The sequence below is a fragment of the Pipra filicauda genome, unplaced genomic scaffold (assembly GCF_003945595.2).
Source record: "Pipra filicauda isolate LSUMZ 115617 unplaced genomic scaffold, ASM394559v2 scaffold3_size10097308_pilon, whole genome shotgun sequence".
NCBI lineage: Eukaryota > Metazoa > Chordata > Aves > Passeriformes > Pipridae > Pipra > Pipra filicauda.
In genome coordinates this window covers 5,122,380-5,147,486 of record NW_024104532.1, presented here as the reverse complement: position 1 = coordinate 5,147,486, position 25,107 = coordinate 5,122,380, and the positions used below count along the sequence as shown (strand labels likewise).

Here is a 25,107-nt window from a genome sequence, read left to right as displayed (position 1 = left end):
AAATAAAACTATTAGCTAGAGCAAGAGGAGAGGGGGAAACATCTGTTTTAAGTAACTGGGAAGTCTCCCATGGACTGGTTTTATTTCTCAGCGTAATCCTCTCTTTTCACATGGATGACCTGGACAATTAGCACCGATCTTTCCACTGGAGCTCCCACTGGAACAGGCGGAAGAGCACCAACAATGGGCAGATCCCACTCCTTTCCTCTGTGGTGCTCCTACCTTCTCCTTAGGCACATTTGATTTCCTCCAGAACATGCTGTTCTCCCTTTAGCTGAGCCTTCTCCCCTTGGGTTCCGTTTTTTCTTTCATGGGAACTGGAAATAAGATCTCAAGATGTGCTTCCTACTGATTTGGCTTGGAAATGACCTTAAAGCTCATCCAGTTTCAAACCCCTGCAGGGACACCTTCCACTATCCCAAGTTGCTCCAAGTCCCATCCAAGTGGCCTTGAACATTTCCAGAGATGTGGCAGCCACAGCTTCTCTGGGCAATCTGTGCCAGGGCCTCACCACCCTCACAGGGAAGAATTTCTACCCAGTATCCCATCTGCCCTCTGTCAGTTTAAAGCAATTCCCCCTTTTCCTGTCACTCCAGGGCCTTGTCAATAGCCTCGTGGCTGTCTGAGCTCTCTTCCTGCCATGGCACAGACACTCCACAGGTGTGTCTGCCCTCAAAGCCTCCATCCCCCCACCTGGCTGACAAGGTGCCAGCAAGAAGGCCAAAGGCATGGTCACTGCAGGTGACCACAGACCTGCCACGTAGGTCGTGTAAAGTGGCTGAGCTGTCACAGACCCAAAATAACTAATTGAGTTTGGAGTTGGTGTCAACACACACCAAACCAAACGTGGCTTCTCCAGACCCCGCCACCCACCCATCCCTCCAGGTGCTCCCAGAACCGCTGTCTGCAGAGGAACATGGAGCTGTAGGTGTCTGCAGCTTCAGGCCACCAAAGGAGGAGAAATAGGAATGCCAAATATTCCAGTTCTCTGAATATACAAGCCCAAATAAGGCCCAGATGCCAGGAGAGCAAACACAAGGATGATCGACCAAGTTTGGGCAAACGTGATTCAGAGCTCCCCAATGCTGCAGATTTTGCCTTGCAGGATAAAATTCCTAATTCTGTATTCACTTACTCCTGTTTGAAATCTGTGGAACCTCCATCTGTCTCTGTCAGCCCCAACTGCTTGTTTGTGGGGACTGTGCATTTGAGATGTTCAGCCATGAACCAAAACCAGAGTTTCACAAGGCAGGTAAGTCATGTAACTACCAAAAAATCCAAGAACCCCCCCAAAATTGAGTCACCATTTCCTGAGAGGCTGGCATTGCTTAGTTACAAAAAAGAAAATGGACACATTGAAGTGGAAGTCTGTATTACACCTCCTGTGGAAAAGTGATGGAATTCCCCAGACAGTCTGCACTTGTCATTGATAACCAGGTACAATAACGAATCAAAAGTCAATTAAACACTGTCCTACAGCAAAAATTGCTACAGAAGTGACATTTATTAACGTTCTGCTGTATTTACAGGTTGAACATAGTAAAATTCCAAAGTGAATTACCACTTGGCAGAAAGCACAGGAGTGCACATTAAATCTACATTTCGGACGCATCAGTCTCTGCTAACACAAATTATAAAAGCAGGAATTACAGGTATGTTAGGAATTGTCTCAAAAGTCCCAAGCCAAAGGAAAAAAAAAAGGCCTTTGTTTTGCAAGATAATTTTTTATACAAAGTTGCAACGTGATCTTTCAGTTTTACACTACTGAAGTGTTCCATGAAAACCCCTGGATAGCCCAAAAAAGTAGGTAGTGCGAAAGGAAAGTTTAGGACAACACCGAGAATATACACTGTTAAAAATTAATACTTGTGCCACCTCTAAGTAATCCTCCCTCCTCTGACACCTTGGAACCTGGACCACAGCGATGCCTTTTCCTCCAAAGGCAGCACAGGTGCTGCTGGATGGCAGGTGTGCAGCCACCGTGGTGCTGTCGCTTCAGCTTTTGAGATCATCCCTTCGCCGCCGGCGCGCGCGGCTGGACAGGACAGGACACAGTGGATGTGGGCTGGACAGGACCTGGTGTGGGGGCTGTACAGACATGGTGTACAGGGGCTGGACAGGACAGGGTGTAGGGAGGGCACACAGACTGTACAGGACAGGACACTGCGCACACAGGCTGTACAGGATGTGGTGTTACACGGGCTGTACAGCACATGGTGTTATGTGGGCTGTACAGGACACTGCATACAGAGGATGTACAGGACACAGTGTACATGGGCTGTACAGCACATGGCCTTATGTGGGTTGTACAGGACATGGCACACACGGCCTGTGCAGGCTGTGACATAACGGGACTGTACAGGACATGGTGTTACGTCGGCTGTACAGGACACAGAGCACACGAGCTGTACAGGACATGGTGTACACGGGCTGTAGAGGATACAGTGCACACAGGCTGTACAGCACATGGCACATGTGGGCTGTACAGGACACAGAGCACACAGGCTGTACAGGACATGGTGTACACGGGCTGTACAGGCTGTGGCATAACTGGATTGTACAGGACACAGTGTCACACAGGACACTGTACATGGACTGTAAAGGACACGGTGTGACACAGCCTGTACAGGACACGGTGTACATGGGCTGTACAGGACGTGATGTTACACAGGCTGTGGTGTTACACAGGCTGTGCAGGACACGGTGTTACACAGGCTGTACAGGATGTGGCACACGGCACACACGGGCTGTACAGCACACACAGAGCCCAAGCAGCTCCCAGGCTGGAGGAGGAAATAAAGCAAGCCTGGCCCCTGCTGGCTCCGGGGACAGCTCATGCTACCAAATCACAACAAACTATCGCTGTAAGGCTTTATTAGCACGTCACAGACTCGATTGCAATAGCTGTTTCAAACATTAGCCACTAATGATTCAACAATTACAGAATTCTGCGTTAATTATTAAAATTGTACACCTAAAAACAAATAGAAAGAAATGCTTCTCCTTTTTTCTTTTTCCAACAGTACTTTTATTTATTTATTTTAAAGCAGGTGATTATTTTTTCTTCTGCTCCAGAGCCTTGATTCACTTCCTGCAGGTGTCCTGCTGCTTCTTGGGGGGGGAATTCACTAATGCAGGAAGACATTTGCCAGAAAACATCTGTCGGAGAAGGATATTGAACACCGAAACTATAGTCAGAGTGTTATTTTGGAAAACAGAAGGATGTCGTTCACACAGAGCACAGGATGTCTAAAGACTTATGAAGTATCTCAGCACACAATGGCATGACTCCAGCAAAGTGCTCAGGAGTCTGTGCATATTTTATGGGATAATGCCAGGATCGTGTCCATTATTGCACACACAGGTGGAACAGTGAACACCAGCTTCCCATTGGATTCATTTCACCAGGCTGTATTTTATGGTTTGCACTAATTACTCCCCTCCTAATTTTCTAAAAATGATTCCTGCTCTAACATTAAAATGCTCATTCACCGTCCCCTTCTCATCGTGCCCCGCAGAAGAAATCTCACCTTCAGAACACTAAAAATCCAAGTCTTTTGCGGTTTCCTCACTCAGAATTTAGGATTAAAGATTTATTTTCAGGGGAATTGCCAAAGTTGTAATATTTATTAATTATTCTGAACATTTATCTCAGTATATCAAAAAGAGAAAGTGCTTTTTGAAAGCTCTAAAATGACACATAAATAAGAATTTAAACACTTTACACCTCCATCCTCAGTAGCAAGGAGTGAAGCAAGGTCTCTAAAATTGTAATTTCAAATTCCAAACACAGGAAAAGTCTGTGCAACAAGAAATCATACAGTTCCCTCAATAAATGGAAAATAAAGTTTTGGTAAAGAAGCAAAACTTAAAAAAAATGTTCAGTGAGGCAAACTACAGATGATAAAGCTGATTTTAAACGCTCACACTACGTGACCATACAACTGGGGCAAATAAACCCTCTGGTGACTCAGCAGGAATCAGAGAGGATATTACAAATCCTGGAGGAGGTCATAAATCAGAACTTTGTTAAACAGAACTCAAACCCGTAAATAAATTGACTGAACTATTTTTACACACTATCACCAGTGGAAAACACTGCACAAAGGCTGTTTTGTGCTGCAGGTTCTCCTTACAGACTAGAAATGAAGCAGAATCTTAGGCAATTTGCAGTTCCTAATAAAAGGAAAGTGCATTTGGAAAATCAAGGCTCAGTTTTAAAATCTGAACAATTTAATGACCCCCAATTTGAAGCGGGGGTTGGTTTGGTTTCTTTATACCACTGGCCCAGCTGCAATTTCTTCTGTCTTGGGGAAATGGGAGTGTTATTACCATATTTCTAAAGGGAGCATCGTGTTGCATTCCCCAGCTGGGAAGCAACTTATTCCAGGATTTCCTTCCCCTCAGGGAGGGACAGTTAATGCCAGGCCATTATCTGCTGTGAGCAGGAAATTATGCTACAAGGGTTCAGCTACTTAAGCCTCCTCCTTTAAAGCCCCATTAAGGCAGCAAGGCTGAAGTTCAGCATTAAAGCAAAAGACTTGCAGGCACTCAGGTTTCTGAAAGATGCTCAGGCAGGACAGTGTGTTCAGGTGGGAGGGATTTTTGGAGAGCAAAGATGTGCAAGAGTGTAATTTCTTCAGGAACTTGGCAGCAATTTCAAACAGCAGGTAGAATTCAGACAAATTGCTCTTTCTGTGCCAAAAGCCAAAGGCACTGGCACCTCCCTCTAACAACATTTTGTGACCTTTCCTCATGTTTAGGACACATCACATGTTTCAAGCATGTGATTAATTCTGAAAGACACATTTGCCAAACACAGTGTAATACCAAGGGGCAAGACTGTTCTTGCAATATCTAGTCATGGAATTAAATGAATATACAATTCCTCACATAAAAACTCAGGGAGAAATGTCAAGTATTCCTCTGCTCCCCATCAAGTCACAGACACAAGAGCTGGGTATGGGATACCAGGAAACAATTATTCCCTGCTGCCTTGTGTTCTAAAAATATTAAAGCAAAGTCTAGCCTAAAAATGTTTCTACATAGAGTTAAAAACAAAGCAGAACAAATTCAGGAAAGTAGAAAGTTTACCTTTAGTAAATAAAGAGAACTCTGGTTCTGGGGAGAGTGGAAAAAGTGTCTGGCATCTTCCTAACCTTTGCATAATTAATAAATCCTCTGAGAAACAGCAGAAAACCTGGAGGGAAAAGACATTTGTCCAGTTAACATAGTGTTGCTTCTTCAGTGAGAGAGGGAACAGTTGAACTCCCCATTACTAGTACAGAGGGACCTCATCCCTGGGATGCACAAGAGCTGATTACATACAATAATTATTGTTGGTAGCAATGACATCTAATCTTTCCATTTCAGACAATTTCAAAACCAAACTTCCCTTGGGCAATCACAAAATTTTTGACTACAAATGAGATCCAGTCACTCCCAAAGCAGGATAAAGAAATTAAAACCAGGAAAACAACAACCTACACTTCCATTTAAGATGTAAAACAGATACAGTATCAGTTACAAGCACTGTTCTTTTCTTTACCTCTTCTGGATGGTAATCAGGATGCTGCCACCAAGAAATGGCAGCAGAAGGACAGTGCTTACTTGCCTTTAAAACCTGAAGGCATTTAGTAAGATGAGTATGAGGGTGACAATTCAGCTGTACATCTACACACACACATATTTAATAGCCAGGAAAGCTGTGCTCACAAAATCCTAACTGCACTTACAGAGTTTTTAAGCATCTTCCCCTGCAAACACTCACCTAGTACAAGGAAGACCCACCAAAGCCAATACTGACCATCAAAGTAACCGGGAAAATAGGTGGAGAACTGAAAACCAACCAAACAAAAAAGATAAAGGTTAGAGCACATGGAAATTTCCGAATCCAAATCTATTCCCACTAATTTCAGCAATAACCAGACCAACACTGCACACAGGAGACCACATGGAATGCTGCATTTCACCAACTGCACAGACTGCAGGGAACGAGTTACCTCCACAAACTGTTATTTATTGGTTTTCTATACACATCACACCAACTCTAACAAGGGGAACGGGACAGATTCAATACTCAGCCATAAACTCTGGCAATCAGTGGAGCTCAAGGGCAAATATTCCTATTTTAACTTGTGTCCTTGATGCTCATAAACCACAGTTGCAATTTCTGACAGGGAAGACCAGGCTTGCAGCAGTGCACCATGTTCATTACACTGTGAGGCTGGATGGTATAGCCATTGAAAGTGAAATCCCAGATCTGTGGAACCCTCTGACATGATTTTCTATTGGGAAAATTACTGCCAACACTATTAGAGCACTGAAGTTCACTGTGCCAGTGGAAAATACAGTATAATTTCTTTATGATTATTCTATTCAAGTCTAAGAACCTAACAAAATGTAAATTTGTTATCAAAGTTTAAATCAAATCCGCAGTTAATGTCACCTCCTTCTGTCACATCTCTTAATCCAGCAAACAGTTCTTAACACCACTGTTAAAAGATGGCCCTGAAAAGCTTCACTGTCTACAGAAAAAGTTAACAGATGCTGTATTTACAAATTAGAATTCCCAGCCCCAAAACATGAGGTATGAAGTGACAGCCTAACACTAATGCTCTCTACTTCTACTTATGCACAGCTAACAACATTCTTTGCCTGAAATTCAGCCTTTCAGCCTGGGATGTCTGTGTGCCATCATTTCACGGACTCCAAGTAACTTCCTGATGGAAATATTTTCTCACAATCCCTCCAAAAATACACAGTTGAACAGAACAGCAGCTTCGTCCTGGTTCCCTCCTCTTGTGCCGCAGGGACTCCGCACCAGAGGGCACCAGAGGGCTTCTCCCACTGCGACTCTCCTCACCAGCCATCCCACATTTTATAGAACTCATTTATTTCCACAGGAAAGCCTAAGGAAATGAGACTGGAGAGGCACATCCCTGTGCTGATGGCAGGGCTGGCTTTACCTGGGTAAAGGTCTTACACAGATCAGATCATTGCTGCTGCTCAACCACATCCAATACAGCAGCTCTGTCAGAGAAAGCCACATTTAGAATGAACCTCAGAATGGTTTGGGTTGGTAGGAGCCTTAAAGCTCATCTCTTCCCACCTCCCTGCCACGGGCAGGGACACATTCCATTAGATCAGGTCACTCCAAGCCCTCCTCAGCCTGACCTTAAACACTTCCAGGGATGGAGCATCCACAACACATACCTGAGCGTGCAATCTGTATTTTCTTTTATTATAATAATACTTTCAGCACAGAAACAGGAAAGAATTATGAAAAAGCTCTGTTCTTAGAGAATAAGTGGCTCAAAAATTATTTCATTTTTAAAAACTAAATTTATCACTAACTTCAACATAAGGGAGATAAAAACAAGCTGGCTGAAAAGAGTATCAGTGTCTGTGCACGTTGTTTTGCACCACACAACTTACCCTGACAATAAGGATCCATTTAATAAGAGACAGACCAAACCCAGAAATGGCCCCATATCGTCCTGCAGCTGAAGTAGTCAGACAGAAAGACAAGAAAAATCCAATCCAGTTGAAGAGGAATGCCACTGAAAAAGCAGGAGAAAAGCAGCAGGTCAAGCCACCTTTATATTCCAAGAGAAAAAAAATCATAAACACCTTGCACACAGTTTTTTCCTGGTGCTACATAAACATAAGTGTGACCCAAACTATTTTGTGTCACTGCTTCAAAAGAAATTCATTCCATCATGTACTTACTGAAGAAGGTGAGCATGAAAATGCCATCATTTCCTATCCTCAGCTGGTCAGTGTCATCAAAGTCATCCCGTGTCACAAAGTCATCATCCTGCAAATCAGAGGGAAACACCATATGGGGGGATTTAAGTCAGTCCAGTCCATACAGCAATTCCAGTTCTGCATGTGGCTCTTCAAGAAAGGGCTGGAATCCTAAATCTAAAAGGCTACAAATGCAAGCAGGAAAAAATTCCTGCTTCTCATCCTCAGATGATGCAGGGCACGAAATGTTATCTACATAATATGAAATTTATTTTTAACACAGTCAAGATCCAGCATGTCCTTCTCACTGTAAAGAATTCCTCTACTCATCAAAAAATTATCATCTCAGCAAGGAATTTGGCTTCTGTGAAGAAGCACAATGAGCAGTGGACACCTAATGCTAGCAGGGATGGACAAAAGGGCTGAACAAGAGATAATGTTGAAAAAGCAAAAAGAAATAATTCTGACAGAATGGTTTTATCATCCTTGTATCAGCTACACTGACCTCCAGAAAAGTCAACTAAGTAAAGAGCAGGAGTATCAAGGGTAGATACGCCAGACAGCTGAAGAATTAATCCTAAATCTTTTTAAAAACAGAAAACCAAAACCCAAAAACCAGTGACAGAGCATAGGACTACAGCACAGTCCCTCTGTCAGCTTGCCAAGCTAATCTGGATAGCACATGCTGGTATTACTGAGATGTCTGACATCATCACAGCGCTCAGAGGAAAATTAAAAAGAAAAAAAAATAGCCACAGAGCTCTCAGGAGTGTGTAATATCACTGCCCCAGAAAGCTTAAAAAACACAGAAAAAAAACCCCAACACAAAAGAAAAAAAGTCATGGCATGTGATGGGCAGGAGTTAAACAAGAAATTCTACCCTAGAAAAGCTGGGACACCCAGGCAGACAGGTGCACTCACCCTCCCAGGAACCAAGGGAATGGTGGCCTCAGCCTTGGTTCTCTCTGCCTCGTCGTAAGTGGGCAGTGTGGTGGCCACGTTGTACGATGGCGGCTTCGGGAATCCTGACTCATCCTTGTAGTCAAAATAAGCTGCACAAAAAACAGTTACAGAGAAGGCAACTTGTCAGTTCCTTAAAAACACCGTGTTGTGAAGGAGAAGTGTTCCAGGTGACTTCAAACAACTCAATGCCTCTCCTGTCCCCTCCCCACCCTTCCAGCCTCTTGCCATCCTAAAACATTAAGTGAAAAGGACGGGAGCACCTTATCTGATGTCAAGCAATCCACAGAACACTACCTGAACATGCCTGGCTGTACTTATGTTTAAAACAACACCACTTGCTGTGTCTCTCCTGATTTGGATACTCAGAAATAGTTGTATTTCCAGATCCAAGTAGTTATAAAGTGGTTATTAAAGTTATTAGTGACATGACAGGAGGATGAATCAGAAGTACAGTTCTTATGACCAAGTCCTTAGTTAGTGGAAAGTGCAGGAAGAGTGAATTCTTTAAATGCTTTTAAGTAACAAGTCCTTTTGGGAAGGGACACAGCATCATCCAAACACCAAATAATGAGAGGAGAACCACAAATCCTCATAGCACTTTGATTTTTAACTGTCTTCAATTTACTGAGAACACTGTGAACTGTAACTTGAACACCACTTGATGGGATGACATCAGACGAACACAGCCAAAATGCATCTCCTAAACCACAAGTACCAACAAGGCTCTCTGGATCAATTCTGATTCCTGCAGCTTGGGAAGTGCCAGCCATCGACGAGGAGAGCAATGAACAACAGCAGAGCAAGCCCAGCCCTTTCCTGGCAGGTAAATTACCTGTGTTCTCCGCAGAAATGCTGCTGTAGGGTGGAGGGGCATCGCTCACCACCGGCGCAGTCTCACCTGGCTCCTCTTCATTCTGCAGCTGAACAGACCCACACACACGAGGTTAAGGGGGGTTCTTGAGTGCTGTCACATCACCCCTGCAGCTTTAATTGCACACAACAGACTCTTATGGAAGGAGACTGTTCTGCAGCACCACGGGACACTGAGCAGCTGCTCGGCCTCCCTCCGAAGCACTCCCACTTGGAATGATCAATATGCCATCTAGGTTTTAATGTGTTTTTAAATCCTCTCATCACACACCTGGACTCCAATAAAGCACAGCACACAGCTTTCCAGTACCTTTCCATTTCCCTGGCACTTCCTTAGCTCCCACTGCTTAGGAGCTGCAGTTGCATGTGTTTTAGTCAAGGAAATACTGTGAGATACCCAACAAAAGACTCCATTGCTGCCTGTGGCTTTGCTAAGGAAGTGTTTTTCCATGGATACATTACATAATGATGCACGTAAGTATGAATCTTGCCATTTCCCTTCAACCTTTCACACTGCATGACTGAAAAGAAGATGGTTTATTTTGTGCACTGTGCTTCCCACAGGCTCTGTATAAATAACCACGGAGCTATCACGGGTACAGTGTCACTTGCACGAGGCAGGTGTGCCAGGCTGGCTTTGATCAGGGAAGCAGCAGTACCAGGCCAACAATTCAAAGCAGAACACACCAGAAATGAGGCTACAGCTGCCATCTCGTTTTTAACTTCTCTCCATTTCCCATCATCTCAGCAGCAAAGTTGCTGAGGTTGTCTGCAGAACAACAACTCACCTCAAAAAAGCATCCTAGGACTGAACCACTGCCCTGAGCAGGAGGTACTGCCCTTGTTTGCAATCACCACTGAACAACATCTTCTTGTTGTTCATTGCCTGCACATCCAGGCAATGCTCCTGAAGCCATCCATGACATTTTGCCTTCTTTCCTTTGGAAAGACATGTTGCCATTCAAGTCCTTCCAGACCTAACTCAGGGGTTGAGGGAGTGGAGCTATGTTCTTATTTCACTTGTACATCTTATCAGGGGAAAAAACCCTAAGCAGCTCACACTTCTAAAGGCAGATTTTGGATATACAACTGTGTTTTGGGTTTCCATTCCTTTTGCTGCCTAAGATCAAAGGTTACAGAATACCAGGATTGTTTGGGTTGGAAGGGACATTAAAGCTCATCTCATTTCAAACCCCTGCCATGGGCAGGGACACCTTCCACTTGACCAGGCTGCTCCAAGCCCTGTCCGGCCTGGCCTTGAACACCTCCAGGGATAGGGCAGGCACACTTCTCTGGGCAACCTCTGCCAGTGAAAGTCTATAATCTATAGCCTGTTCCAGATCAGACCATATCCACGTCCTCTGTGAAAGTCTTGACTGGGCTTAGCAGGTGACAACATGAGTGATTCTCCTGGCAGGTCCAAGAGGTTGCCTGAGAGGAGAAAAGGGGAGGAAACAACACTGGGAAGTGCTGGAAAAAAATCAGGAGCGTTGTCCAGCTGTATCAAATCAACAGAGCATCACAGCCCTGCACTCTGATTCACCATCAGCTGGAGCTCACCCTGCTCGTGTGACAACAAGCGGCCAGCCTCCCCCATTCACATTTTCCAAACAGAAGAGGTAAGAAAAAATAAGGGTACTGATCAGCCCCAAGCTTTCTGGATAAGAACTCCTCACATGACACAAAGCTGAGCCACTTCCTTGAAGAAGGAGAAATTCAGTGATCCGGATGAAAATTTAATCCATGTTACGCCAGGAGCAGCTGTGGCTGCCAGTGGGAGACATCCGAAACACTGGTCCCTGGCCAGATGTGAACCACAGCAAATAATCCCTCCCTGTGCCCTGGCAATGAGGACATGGGTGTGGAGGTGGCAGGACCTGCCTCACCTGCAGCTTTAATGAGCCTCAGGGCACGAAGCAATGACAGGAGTAGCTGCAGCAACTCCCACCACAGCAACGCATCTTCGTCTTCTCAAACCAGCTCACTCAGCATGAGCCCTTTCCAGGAAACAAAAATGCCGTATTTTATAAACCCATGGCACTCAGCCATTACAAGAAAATGCAAACTAACTTGTGAAGTAATTGTCTATTAAAATATGCTTTAAAAATTAAAAAAAGAGACAGCACTACTGCAGCCTGCATAGAGCACGAGGGGCAACCAAAGGGACAGAGAAACACACAGTCAAACTACTTGGTTCAGTCTCTCCCCAGAGAAGCTGTGAGTGCCCCATCCCTTGTTCAAGGCCAGGCTGGATGGGGCTTAGAGCAACCTGGGATAGTGGAAGGTGTCCTTACCCACGGCACAGGGTGGAACAAGATGAGCTTTAAGGTCCCTTCCTACTCCAACCATTCTGTGACTCTTCCAGCTTTGCAGTCTATGAATTTACAGAAAACATTCCGCTATGCTTATTGTCAGTCTATCCATGAAAATCCCACACTTCTCGCCTTTTTTCCTTCTGCCTATGCAAGACCCAGTCTGTTAACAGAGGAGGAAAGGCTCTGGCACACCTGGGACACTCTGGATACCACATGCCCTGTGTTACCTGCTCTCCAGGCGAGGGGGTGGCAGAAATTAAACCCCTCATGTCTGTAAGAAAGAAGACATGTACAACCTGAGAGCGCAGTCACCAAGGAGGGGGAAGGAAAGCACTACTTGTGACAACACTGAGATGAAACAAAAGAGGACACAGATAACTGAGTGGAATATTAACTCCTACCACTGGTTCTTCTTTCAATAGTAAAAATACATGTTCTTCCACCAATGTCATGTGGGAGAAAGCAGCTGAATTCACTGCTGACTTCAAACATCACTATTCAGGTAATGACACAAAAAATGCAGCTGCTTTCTAAAGTTGAGCTCGAGGCTGTAGGAGGTTACAGTTATAAAAAACAGATTTTTCTTCTAATGGACAAGGTACACAAATGCCTTCCAGCCGTTTTAATGATTCCAGGCATCTAAAATTCAACTAAGTGCCTCTTAGCAGAGCAGGGAGGGTTCATGTGACAGGAAGAATGACTCATGAGGCCTTGCAGGGCCAGCAGTGCTGTGCTGCCCTGGCCTCCTGTGTCCCACCTGCCCTGTGCAGCTCCAGGTCCAGTCTCGGCTCCCAGGAATTCCCCTTTGGGCCACTCCTGAGGCTTCAGAATCTGGAAAACCTGGTTAAAGCAGTGTTTGATTTCAGTCTGTTCAGCTGAGGCTGTGGGGTCATTCTTTCCTTGATTCACTGATGGATTTTAGCTTTTAAAGCAAGATTCTGATATTTGTGGCAATACAACAGTCTTTACAGCCATGCATACAGTTATTAAAAACAATTTGGCTGTGACTGCTAAAACAACAGAAAGCTGCCTGACAGAACATCCAGAGATATTTATTTTCCAAAAACCAGCATCAGAAGCCTGGCACTGAGCAGGACATCACCTCTGGCTGCCACTTCCCCCTGAGTGAGACATATCCCATGTAAATACACATAGCACAGCAGCATGAAAGTTCAAACTGTTTGGAAATATTTCCATGTAAACTTTGAAGAAAGCATTTCCAATAAATATACTGGTTAATTCTTCCAAATTTCCTAAACTCAGCATATGGGCTGCTGACACAGTTTTGGATCTTTAAATTCCCCTTCCCCAAGTCCTTAGTCTGCATGTAAATATTTTTACTTTAAATCAGCATTTCTACAAGCTTGGCCTTAGCAATATATCACAGTAATGTGTTAAGTTAGCCATTTATCATCAATGTTTACTGTGTTCCAGTTCTTACTTTACGTTCTGGCACACTGGACAGAACTGCACAAAAATCCCACAGAGGAATTCTAGAGTGAAGACAACCCTCACCAGATCTCAGTTCTGTTGTTACTATGGTTTCTCCAAGATTATTAAAAAGGCAGATATTTAGGCTAATGACAGAAAGAAAACCAATATTTTTTTTTTACAAGGTGACAGGACTGATTTTTTCCAGAACTATGAAATCATAACCTTTGCAAGCCAAATGTTAAAATAAATAAATATCTAGAAATGTGTATTGCTACTAAACTTGACAGTATTCCAGCAAGGCACCAGCCTGCCCACAAAAAGGGTTACACTCATTCCCATCACAACACTCCTGACTCTTCTCCTTCCATATCCCTGGCCTTTTGGAAGCAAATTAAAGTTGCTGTCAACTCTGAAGAGAACTACTTTTATTGACTTATGCTTCACTTTAAATGCACCCCACTTCGAAATCCTGACTTTTGCCCAATGCTGTTGCAGATTCCTATAACTTAGTATCAGCTTATTAATCAGCAGGAATAATGATAAGCTACTAGACAAGCCAACCCACACCCATCAGCCCTCTCCTTGATGAGCAAATAACTGTTTTCTCCCATAGGCACTTCCAGCTGATTTCCTGGAGCAGTGCCAGCCCTGAGGAGCGTGTCTGCCCCAGCTCCCTGCACCCAGCACGAGGTGTGCTGAGCACTTCTTAGGTGACACATTTGGCAGCTGTGCTAAGCCAACCCTCCCCTGGCTTCTCCCTGCCCCGGGGAGATGCCAATGCTCCCGTCCGAGCCGTGCTGGGAAACCGCTTCTCCCCACGGCCCTGAGCAGAGCCTGGCTCTGGCAAGTGGCCTCCAAGGCCTGTGCCAACCTGAGATTTTCTTCATGGAAAGTGCTGTCAGGCATTGGAAGGGGCTGCCCAGGGAGGTGGTGGGTTCATCATCCCTGGAGGTGTTCAAGGAACGACCGGACGTGGCACTCAGTGCTCCGGTCTGGTTGACAAAGTGGTGATCAGTCACAGGTTGGACTCGATCTTGGAAGAGTTTTCCAACCTTGATGATTCTGTGATTCTGAAATACTCCTCCATTTTAATAAAGGACTGAAAACTGTGCCTCCACTTTTTCTCCCAAAAAAACACCTTTTTTTTTCCCCCAGCTGGACCAGCTCCCTGGCGCACAGTGAGAACACATGGAGCAGAAACCAGCAGGAACACCCACCTGAGGGGACGTTTGCAATGACCCTGGGAGCCACCAAGGTAAAAACACAAACCAAAACATATTTTACATCCGTCAGAATACAACCTGTGCTCACAAGGATGCTGTTCTTCTCTGACTCACTGCAGCCAAGGGCCTGACAACAAAGAAATACTCCTCAGTCCTGGGAAACACGCTAATGTAATTCCCTCCTTTCTGTTCAAATGGGGAATTAGACCAGTCTGGACAGACTGTAAACAAGCACTTGGGCCAGCACAAACCTGCACTCAGACTGGTCTCAGACTTGAGTGTTCAAGGTCTTAATATGGAAGAAGTAAGTTTTAATCTTGGATAGCTGTAATTAAATTTCTCACACTTAACAAAGCATAAGGCCTTCTGACAACATTCAGGATCAGATTAATATTTTTCTAGACATTAAGGCATCACAGGAAGAATTCTGGATCTTTTAAACATTTTAAAATATCACATTTTTAAAAACTGTCATATGAAGAAAGTTAAAAAAATCTGATTGTGCCATCATATACCAAATTTTAATATTTCACAAGAGGAAGGAACAGAATGCTTGGATACACCTTATTACTGAATTTTTCTCAGTAGTCCCAATGACAAAGGATCAGAATTCACACACACAGAACTTTTCATACTTGCTTTCTGTATGGCTGCTTTTAAGACATGATGCCAAGCCCACCTAAAGAGGTACAGCATCCTCTGGGAGCCACTTAACAACCCAAAGCCCTCAGAGATTGCTCCTACAGCCGCTTCCCAATGGGTTTCCTGAGTCCCACTGAATTTTAGTGAACAGTGAAAAGGCACCAAATAAGCCCAACTCAGAGTGCAACACAATCCTGACGCCTGAGATAATATTGTATTTAAAAGTGTGCACGCAAAGCTATTTTCTCCTCATACACAAGCTGTGAGATGACACTGGACTGCTACTGTTTCCCTGCCTTTCCCACATCCTTTGAGTTTTAGAGATAGAATTTGTTTTAATTCTATAATTACTTCTTCACATAGAATCACTAAAACCTTGTGAACTCACCTGACAGGTACTGTTGCCTACAGAGGTGAGTGTTTCAGAAAAAAACAACCAGACTTTAGTCACCTGAGCACAGCCCAGGCTGGACACAGGACAGCTTCATCACAACCCCAAAGCAGCAGCTCTGCAAGTGATTTTATGCTACAATTTTTTTTTAATCTTTACTGGTTTTTATGTCAATGGACACCTCCTTTTCTATTTAAAATAAATTAATAAATAACAGTGTAAACAACCTACCCTGGAAGTCTTCTTACCATTCTTATCTTTAGCCAGCACATCTGCACACTAAAAGTACCTCACTGAGGAAACAGTCACTGACATCTCTAATTCTAACCGCTGACATTAAGAGATTTGGTACATTCTTATTTTTTAGCTTTGATTTGTGTGCCCACCTAGTTAAAAACTTAAATACAAGCTTAAGGTGGCCACAAGGCAGCAACTAACACCTGCCTCCCTGTTCCACTCCAGCCTTCCCAGATATTAAGGAAGCATTATGGTCCTTCATGGATTTAAACTCTATTCCCATTCTATCTTCAGGAATTCTATCTTCTACAGTATCACTGAAAGAAAAACAAACAAATGGAAAAATCTTTCTTCCCTATTTTTCCCATAGCCACCTCCCTTTATGGAATGATTCATGATCCATGTAAGCCTTCAACAAGTGGAACAGGAAGAAATGGCACTTAAAAAGGAATGTGTCTTCATTATTTAACACTCCCACCATTTCCTAGGTGGGTTTACATTACTCATACACCTCGCATTTATTTTCGAATGCTTCAAGTGAAAAGCAGGCCTGGCTAACACAGAGTGTAAATAAACCTGTTAAAGCCGGGCTATTTTTTCCAGAATGGAGGGTAATTTCTATTCCGAGGATGAAATACAGTTCTGCCACTGAACTCACAATCCAGGGGCTATGCTCAAAAGGCTTTAAACCCCTAATTCCAACAAAATCCCTGTATAACTTTCCCAAAGGCAGGTCAAAATGACAACAGCCTCCCAGTGTCCCTTTGTGGGACACAGTGTACCTTTTTGGGACACAGCACTGCCTGGGACAACACTTCCAGGGCAGGCTGCAGCCCTCCTTCCCTCCCAAACCTCTCCCACTCCCACCTCCACAAGCACAGCCCTGGCATCCAGCCTGCAGAGGAGGATCCAAATCCTGCTGTCTGCCCCGGCCACCCTGCCCCAGCCCTGCTCCACATGGAAGGGGTCAGGGAAGCTGAAATCCCTTCTCCCGAGTTTTAGCTTTATTGTACATCAAGCTGCACTTCCTCAGTTCGTGAGCTCAGACTCGCATCGCCCAAAGCCTCCATCGCAGGCTATTTTTTATCAGATTATCTAATGCCTGAACAAAGCCCAAGGTTAGAAAGCTGGCTTTGGAAAATAAATCAGTGAACAGCCCTCGAGCACTGCCCGCGTTGGGGAATGGACACAGGTTGTAAGTTTGTGGGGAAGGGGCTCCTGAGGGGCACAGCCCACACTTCCACCTTCCCAACCCCCATCCACAGGGCAGCACGGGCTGAGGAAGGGGTGGGTGAGGAAACACACAGGTTTCAAACTCGTTTATCTATTTCTGTTGTTCTCAGATCATGCTCATTAACTATCACCTTTTTTCCCTGAAAATACAGGCACTTGAAGAATCTTACATATTTGTATATGTTCAAATAGTGCCCACTTCTCACCAGTGCTGCTCCTACACACACATGGATACACCAGTAACCCTTCCCGGAGCGAGGATACAAGTTCCCAGCATGTTTGGACATTTATCTGTACAGGAACCACCTATGAGTGTAACCAAACCCACTAATCCATTACATCCATCACTCAAAAAAAAAAAACGAACCCAAGTTCTAAAATTCTTCCACTGCCTCAGAATCCAATAATTTAAAGGATTTAATGAGTTTGTTCTGAATTTCTCCAGGCTACCCCCACTTACTGGGTCCTGTATTCACCTCCAGCCCTTACAGTTATCGCTTCACTATTAGTCTGTCAACATTCATTATCGTACATTCACACACACAATAAGTTTCAAAATACGGAAGAAAAACAGATACATTCAATGCTAGAGAGAGACACTCCCACACTCTCCTCTTCATCTAAACCCCAACTCTGCATTTTTACAGCTTGCAGGGTTTTTCAGAGCAACACAAACATTAGGAGCCAGTTCAGCAATAAGCCACCTCACAACACGAATACCTGGGTTCTGGCAGAGGGCAAGGAAAGAAAAGCAATTTCTAAAGAGCTACACAAAAGTAAATACATTTACATGTGAAAATCTGACTCTGTGCTCCAGTTACACCAGTCGCTTCACAGGCCTCCATTATCTGCTTGTCTTTAGCAGTGCAAATCCTCTGGCACAGCCTGGCTCCCTAATCTCCGCAGCACAACGCACGGCTACGCTCCACAGATGAGTCTGCTCTGTGTCTGTGAGGTGTGAGCAGGAGCTGGGCAAAAAACAGCTTTATACAGCCTTCTTTAAGGAAACCAGGAGTGTATCAGCCAGGAACAGGGTGACCAAAGACCAAGGCAACAGGGTCCTTCAGCAATTCTATCACCTATCCCCACGAACTCCAGGCGATGGGACACACTGCTAGATCCCTTGGGAAAAGGCTTTTGTGAAGACACTTGTCAGGGTCGACAACAACGGCAGGACTGTGCCGAGAAAGGCAATTAGTGCAGAGACCTGGTTATTTGTCCCTACCAGTTCCAAGAACAACACAAAGAGATTTGCCATTGTAAGTGAACACATCTGTTTAGCACAGAACAACCAAAAAAAATAGTCTGAGTTTTACTTAATTTCACGTTTCCAGCATGTAAAAACACAGAGACCTCCAGCTGTCAGATGAGACAAGTATTCCATCCCATGGGAGGGTGTATCTCGAACTCTTGACGAGAGCGAGCCTACCCACGCTGGAAATGCTACCGAGGAAAAGTCACAACACAGCGATTTACTGTGAGAACCTCGGTTCAGCAAGAGCGAGCTGTGTGTGCTGCTTTGAAGGATTTCTCCCTCACTTGAAGTAAGGAATTCTCCATGTCAGAAAGGCGCCGGCCAGAACTGGGTCACACCGGGGGGCCCAGCTGAGCCCCGACCCTTCCCGAGGGGCGGGCACTGCTGACAAACGGGAGGCAGGGAGGGAAGGACTACCCCGAATTCCCGAGGGAGCTCTGCAAGGCCAGCTCCTGGCCGGAGGGGTTTCAGAGGAGCCTACACATAAAAGGTGGAATAAAACTAACGGTGACCTCAGGCCGATGCGGAACGAGCCCGTTCCCCGCGGGGTTCGCTGACCCGCGGGGGGAAACGACCGGCGGGGACAGCGCCCTGCGCCAAGGTCGGGACCCGCCCGGGACAGGACAAACACCCGGCCCGGCGCACACACCGGCCCTGAGACAGGGACAGCCGGCCCCGGGCACACCCGGTCCCGAGCACACCCGGCCCCGAGCCTGCGGGAAGCGGCTCCGCGGCCGAGCCCGGCCCTGCCCCACGGGGACCCGCGGCCTCCGCCCCGGGCGCCGCCGCCAGCACAGGCCGCGGGCCCAGCCCCGCTCCCGGCCCCGCCGCCCCGGGAGCCGCCCGGCCCCGGCCCGGCCCCGCCGCCCCTCACCTGCTGGTAGCGGCCGGTGCTGGGCTCGGCGGCCGCGGCCGCCATGGCGCTCCGGGCTCGGTGCGGGCGCTGCGCAGGCGGAGGCGGCGGCGGCCCGGTCGCTGCTCGCTGCGGGCTCCGCTCGCTCCCGCCCTCCCCGTCACGCTCGGCCGCGCCGCCTCCCGCCCCGCCCGCCGGAGCCGCCCGGGGCTCGTGGGGGAACGGAGTTACAGAATCACGGAATCTTTGAGGTTGGAAAAGACCTCTGAGATCACAGAGTCCAACCTGTGACCGACCCCCACCTTGTCAACCGGACCAGAGCACTGAGTGCCACGTCTAGTCGTTCCTTGGACACCTCCAGGGTTGGTGGCTCCACAACCTCCCTGGGCAGCCCCTTCCAATGCCTGACAACTCTTTCCAAGACGAAACTCCTCCCGATGTCCAACCTGAACCTTCCCCGGCACAACTTGTGGCCATTTCCTCTTGTCCCTTGTTCCCTGGGAGCAGAGCCCGACTCCCACCTGGCTCTATGCTCCTGTCAGGGATTTGGGGAGAGTGAGAAGGTCCCCCCTGAGCCTCCTTTTCTCCAGGCTGAGCCCCCCCAGCTCCCTTATATGCTCCTCACATGACTGACTCTCCAGCCCCTTCCCCAGCTCCATTGCCCTTCCCTGGACACGCTCCAGCTCCTTAATGTCCGTTTTCTGTGAGGGGCCCAGAACTGGACATAGCACTTGAGGTGCCTCACCAGTGCCAAGTACAGGGGAAGAATCACTTCTCTGGTCCTGCTGCCACACTAATCCTGATACAGGCCAGGTGCCATTGGCCCCTTGGCCATCCGGACACACCTGGGCTCATGTTCAGCCGCTGTCGACCAGCACGCCGAGGTCCTTCTCTGCTGGGCTACTTTCCAAGCAGTTCACTCTAACCAGGGTGGCTCCAGGGCAGCTCCACTGGGGCCCAGAGGGCAACCACAACCCCTTGGAGCCAGCCTGGATTGCCAGAGGGACCTGGTGTGTCACTGCCCATGGGGATGCTACAGGCCAGCAGCATGGCCCCAGCACTGCGGGAGCTGCAGGAGTGACCCCATGAGCTCCATGCACTACACAAAATGTACATTGTGGAACTCAAGTATAATTATTCAGAGTGGAAGCTGCCACAGGACGTGTTAGCGAAACACAGGGAGTCAGAAAATTGATGTAAACTCATGCTGACAAACACTGCCGCCTCAGCAGCAACGCACCAGGGCCAGGGCTCAGAAAGCAGCACTATATGAGCCATGCTGACCAAGCCTTGGTCCTACCCTGTCCCACCACCACATTGCAGGGCCAATGTATGCCCGTGCAGGCAGGGAAGAGGCAGCGACTGCTGCACCACAGCTGAGCCAAACACAAGATGTTGGCCAACTCTTCCAAAAGCGCCGTCAGCTCTTCCATATCCACATGAAGCAGATGGTGTTGCAGCTCAGATATTTCTTTCCAGAAGGAGCACGTGTAGGAAACCACGCAGCGAGAGAGGTTGGTTTATTCAGGGAGTTTTTGTGTTGTTACATTGGCTAAGAGATTTTCTGGCTTGTGTAACCTTTATTTTCTACGTGCACAGTTCAGCTGTAGTCAGGCTTGCACAAAATTACCCACATCAATCCCTAAGGTTGATGAGATTTAAATATATCAGCTTTAGGATGAGGAAGGCTGAATCAGCCCCTCTGGGATTCCAAGCTGCAGATTCAGAGTTACAAGCGTTTAAGCCTGAGGACATGGTTTTGAACTGCAACTCAGTCATAAATACATGCCTCAGTGCTCATTATTCCGTACCATAATCAGGTTGGAGTCTTTTTTCCCTGTATTTTGCCTTTGAGGCATAGGTAGTTCATCGATGTCTTAGTGAGATGAATGAACATCCCAGTTCTCATGCTGAAGGGACCGTGAGGGATTTTAGCCAGGAATAACCTCAAAGAGTGACTCTTCTTTGAGGAGTCATACTGGAGATACAAGGAGAAGGCAAGTTTCCTGCAACACAGGTGCCTTTGAAGGAGCTGGAACAGGAGCTGCAGGCACTGACAGACTCTGGTTTCACCTTTCCACCAGATTCACAATTTGCACTGAGAATTTCGCTGGAGTAAGGAGCTGTCCGGATGACATGCATGGATTTACTTGCCGCTGAGGTGGGATTACATCCCTAAGTAAGGCTGTAGCCACAGTGGTAATTAGCTGCACAGTGATTGACTTGGACAACGTAGAGACTAAAATAAGATGCAACCTGTACACACCCCCAGAGAAGATGTTGGAATGTATCGTGGAGAACTGGTGAAACTGTTTGTGTCAAAGCCATTTTGGGGCCAGTGGAGGCAAATCACGGCCTAATTAGTCTGTCTAGTCTCAGCACGACTGATTCCGGAGGGGTAATGGGAATTTCTTCCAGCTGCTTTCCCTGTTATATTTTATTTTCTTAGGTGGGGAAGCTCTGTAGAAAGATAATGCTGTGGTTACAGCACATGACTGGTTCTGCTTTCATTTCCCTCATGGTTTTAGGCAAATCACTTCATGCCTCTGTGTTTTTTGACTTTTCCTCCAGTGCAAAATGTCTTTTCTCCCAAGAGACACTTGAAGCTCAAAGTCGTTGCTTTTAGTGACTTCCGCATGGGATGTGCTGTGAAAGCATTTGAAAGCAATTGAAAATATGACAGAATTGCAGTGGAGTGAGTCCTCTGAAATCCTGGCACTGTATGTGTGTTCCTTTAATTATTGTGTAGGACTGAGCAATAAAGGAAAACTTTTAATCTCACTTTGTAATAAATATTGAACATTAAAAGCTAAATAATAAAACTCAAAGGCAGGGTGGGTTAAAGCTAGATCAGTAAGACATAAGCAGGACATTAAAACTAGATCTTTCTTTTAATCTTTTAGTGCTAAATTACCCAATTAAGAAAAAAGCCAAGACAAAATATTCATATGATAAAAACTTTTTTGTCATCACTATAAAGTATTCCTGCGTCCCTGAAGGCAGAAGCACTTCATGTGCAAGAAATGGAATCACAGGCATTGAATATACATAGATGCCATGTCTTGTTTTCCCATTGTGGAATAATATCCTGAATTAGAGCTGTATAATTAGGCTGGAGAGATTTGTTAAGGATTAATAAATGCTGTATAATAGATGTTCCTCCCCAAAACATCACAGAAGACTTCTGGAACAGTGAAAAGATAAAAGCAGGACAGGGGACGGGAGGTGGATTTAGATGAGATATACAGAATAAATTCTTCCCTGTGAGGGTGGGGAGGCCCTGGCACAGGTTGCCCAGAGAAGCTGTGGCTGCTCAATCCTTGGAAGTGTTCAAGGCCAGGTTGGATGGGGCTTGGAGAAACCTGGTCTAGTGGAAGGTGTTCCTGCCCAGGGCAGAGCAGTCGGAATTGGATGATCTTTAAGGTCCCTTCTAGCCCAAACCATCCTGGGATTCTATGACAGCCCCTGCCCAAGGAAGATGCCCCACACCTCGACCAGCCTCAGCAGTGGCAGGTTCCTGGCACGGCAGACACAGGTGTGGGTTCCATACACAGCTTTAGACACACACAGAGCTGCAATTTTCGGTGAGTGCTTGTTGTAACAAGAAAAGCCACTCGGTCACATCGGGTCTGCTGGAACGAGGAGAGCCCCAGCGAGCACAGCCACACGTCCTCCAGCCCGGGCAGAGTCAGGCGTAAGCAGAGCGTGGTTTACTGGTGCAGAAAATTATGCCCCAATAAGCCCCGAGTATTGTAAGGAGGAGGAATGAAAACAACAGCAGCACTGAGGTGGAAGACTTTCCCAATGGGACTTTTCTCCTGAGATCCAGCAGCAGAACCGAGGGGCAGATACGGAGTGATCCAGCTGAGTTGTGCCAACATGACGGATGGTGCACAGGGCAAGGCAGAGCTGAGCTCCAAATTGCCTCCACCTGGCACAGCCAGCTCAGTCAAGCATGGTTTTTGGAGCCCCAACTCACTGATTTCACCAGTGTCCTTTGTCGCTCCATTATTTCTTGAGCCTACTGGAGAAATCACAATTAACCACTGGTTAATTTAATCTTGCTGTCCAGATTAAATCCCTTACTGCTTAGGCTGGCAGTTTTTAACCTGGTGAGGAGTGAAGCCCTGCCAGCTTTCCCATGGGAGCCTTGTCTGCAATATGGGAAGGGACTGGCATGTGTGCTCTCTGGAGCTGCCTGCTCATGCACTGCCCTACACACTGGCTTGTTGTGACCCTCCCAAAAACCTCCTAACTGGGATTTGAGTTGCTGCTGGGAGACCTAAGCTGTGAGCAAGGCTTGCAGAAAAGAGCAGCTCCCCTCCAGATCTATCCAATATGGGATGTTGTTTCTCCTTTTCTTATAAAGTGGGTTGAGAAGGTAAGTGGAACATGCTGGAGCAGGAAGAAGTGACCGATGGTGGATATTAAAAAGATTCTTTAATTACAGGATCTGAAGACTGAGTCCTTCATGGAGATATTTTTAAACTGTTTCTTTTTCTTTTTTTTTTTTTTGGAAAAAAATCCCAGTGCTCCCAAGGAGTTCCCAGTAGCAAAAGCCCTGGTCTTCTGAGCATTGTTGACTCTGATCCCTTCAAGATGGGGCAAAAGAAAATGCTGTGCTTGTTAGAACTCTCCTGTTCAACTTCTCCTGCAGAGAAGTGTTTGTTTCCTTCCATCTGCTGCTTTTGCAAGGAAGGAAAATCAGCATGTTCAGACACCAGGAAGTTCTTCAGCATTGCAACAGCAAGCTGGAAACGCAGAAACAATAACGGGCCGAAATTATCATACCTAAAAATACTCTGCATGCGAGTCACAAGCATGACCCAGCCCCAGAGCAACTCAGATAATGCAGACGGCAGGGAGTGGATCCGTGGAATGTGGGCAGCACGGGGGCACGTGCCTGGCTCTCCTGACCATTGCGGCTTTTTCTCTCACCAAAGCATGTTTTGCTTTTACTGGGAGCTGCCGGCTGCCTCCTGTGTCTTTGTGCCCTGTATCTGCTCAAGCCGCTCGCACGGGAGATGAAAGCCAGATCCTCTACAGACAGAGCCCCACAGCTCTTGGATTTAAACCGAGCCCATCCCTACAATGGGATTGTTTCAGGCCAATCCTCAAAGGCAGCAGCTCTCCACACCTCCGAGGGGGCGCAGGGCAGGTGAGGTGGGAGGCAGGATAGGGTGGCACTGCCCACAGGCTGCTCTGATGGCAGACAAACCACACAACCCGCAAGTCACCCCAGGGGGGACACGGTTCTTGCCCTACAGCTACCGCTGTGGGAAGTCTGTGGTGTCTCCTTCAATCAATTCCTACGCGGGCTGTGCCTCCAGTATTTGCTTTTCCTAAATCTCCGAGCCCTCGCTGCGTTTCCATGGTAACGCTAAGGGATCCGATGTGGGTTATTTGGAGACTCGAGGTTCTGGTAGAGAGAGAGCATCTCTCTCTGCTGAGCCCTGCAGCAGTTTTGGCTTTGTACACCAGAAGCTGCTGTTGTGCTGCAATAGCAGTGATGTGGAAACTCCCATGTGTGTGTGCAGGTCAGGTGTGCACTCACCTTCGGGCCAGCAGCACCTGGAGAATGGACTGAAGCAGCCCCAGGATGGGAATCGTTCAGACCTCAGCCAGGTCCCCTCCTCCTCTCCATCTCAGCAGAGACACAGCCCCTGCTTAGCCCAGCACCTTGATCCTGTGCCTCTGAACCCACTGATAACGTGATTCCTGCCAGTGTCCACAGGACCAATGGGTCTGTCACACTGATACGATCCCAATGGGACAACTGGAAGAGCTGTTTCACACAGAGCCAAAGCCCAGGCTGCCCTGCACTGCAGGACAGCCGGGAATGCTGCTGCTGTGAGCTCCTCACCCAGCACCAGCCACCAAGAGACCTGCCTGCCTGCTGGCTGACCACTGCTCATGGAAACACATGGGGCTTGGAACTTATT

The 25,107-nt window shown here is 46.7% G+C and overlaps 1 protein-coding gene across 1 annotated transcript; it reads right to left on the bottom strand.

Annotated features, from left to right (window-relative positions):
• Positions 1–1,485: 1,485 nt before the first annotated feature.
• On the bottom strand, positions 1,486–19,326 carry NDFIP1 (Nedd4 family interacting protein 1). The gene is made up of 8 exons (XM_027718571.1): positions 19,187–19,326; positions 9,545–9,632; positions 8,671–8,801; positions 7,732–7,819; positions 7,438–7,562; positions 5,771–5,837; positions 5,095–5,200; positions 1,486–3,159 (listed from the first exon to the last, which is right to left on the bottom strand). The coding sequence occupies exons 1-7, from the start codon at positions 19,229–19,231 to the stop codon at positions 5,097–5,099; spliced, it is 648 nt and encodes a 215-aa protein (XP_027574372.1). The 5' UTR covers positions 19,232–19,326; the 3' UTR covers positions 1,486–3,159; positions 5,095–5,096.
• Positions 19,327–25,107: the final 5,781 nt, after the last annotated feature.

Bases quoted from the DNA above. Each gene is read 5' to 3' on its own strand.
- NDFIP1 (XM_027718571.1), bottom strand. From the start codon at position 19,231: ATGGCGGCCGCGGCCGCCGAGCCCAGCACCGGCCGCTACCAGCAG. The intron at 7,563-7,731 runs GTAAGTACATGA...CTGCTTTTTCAG, and splicing joins TTTCATGCTCACCTTCTTCA to TGGCATTCCTCTTCAACTGG. The intron at 5,201-5,770 runs GTGAGTGTTTGC...TTTTCCCTCCAG, and splicing joins GTGGGTCTTCCTTGTACTAG to GTTTTCTGCTGTTTCTCAGA.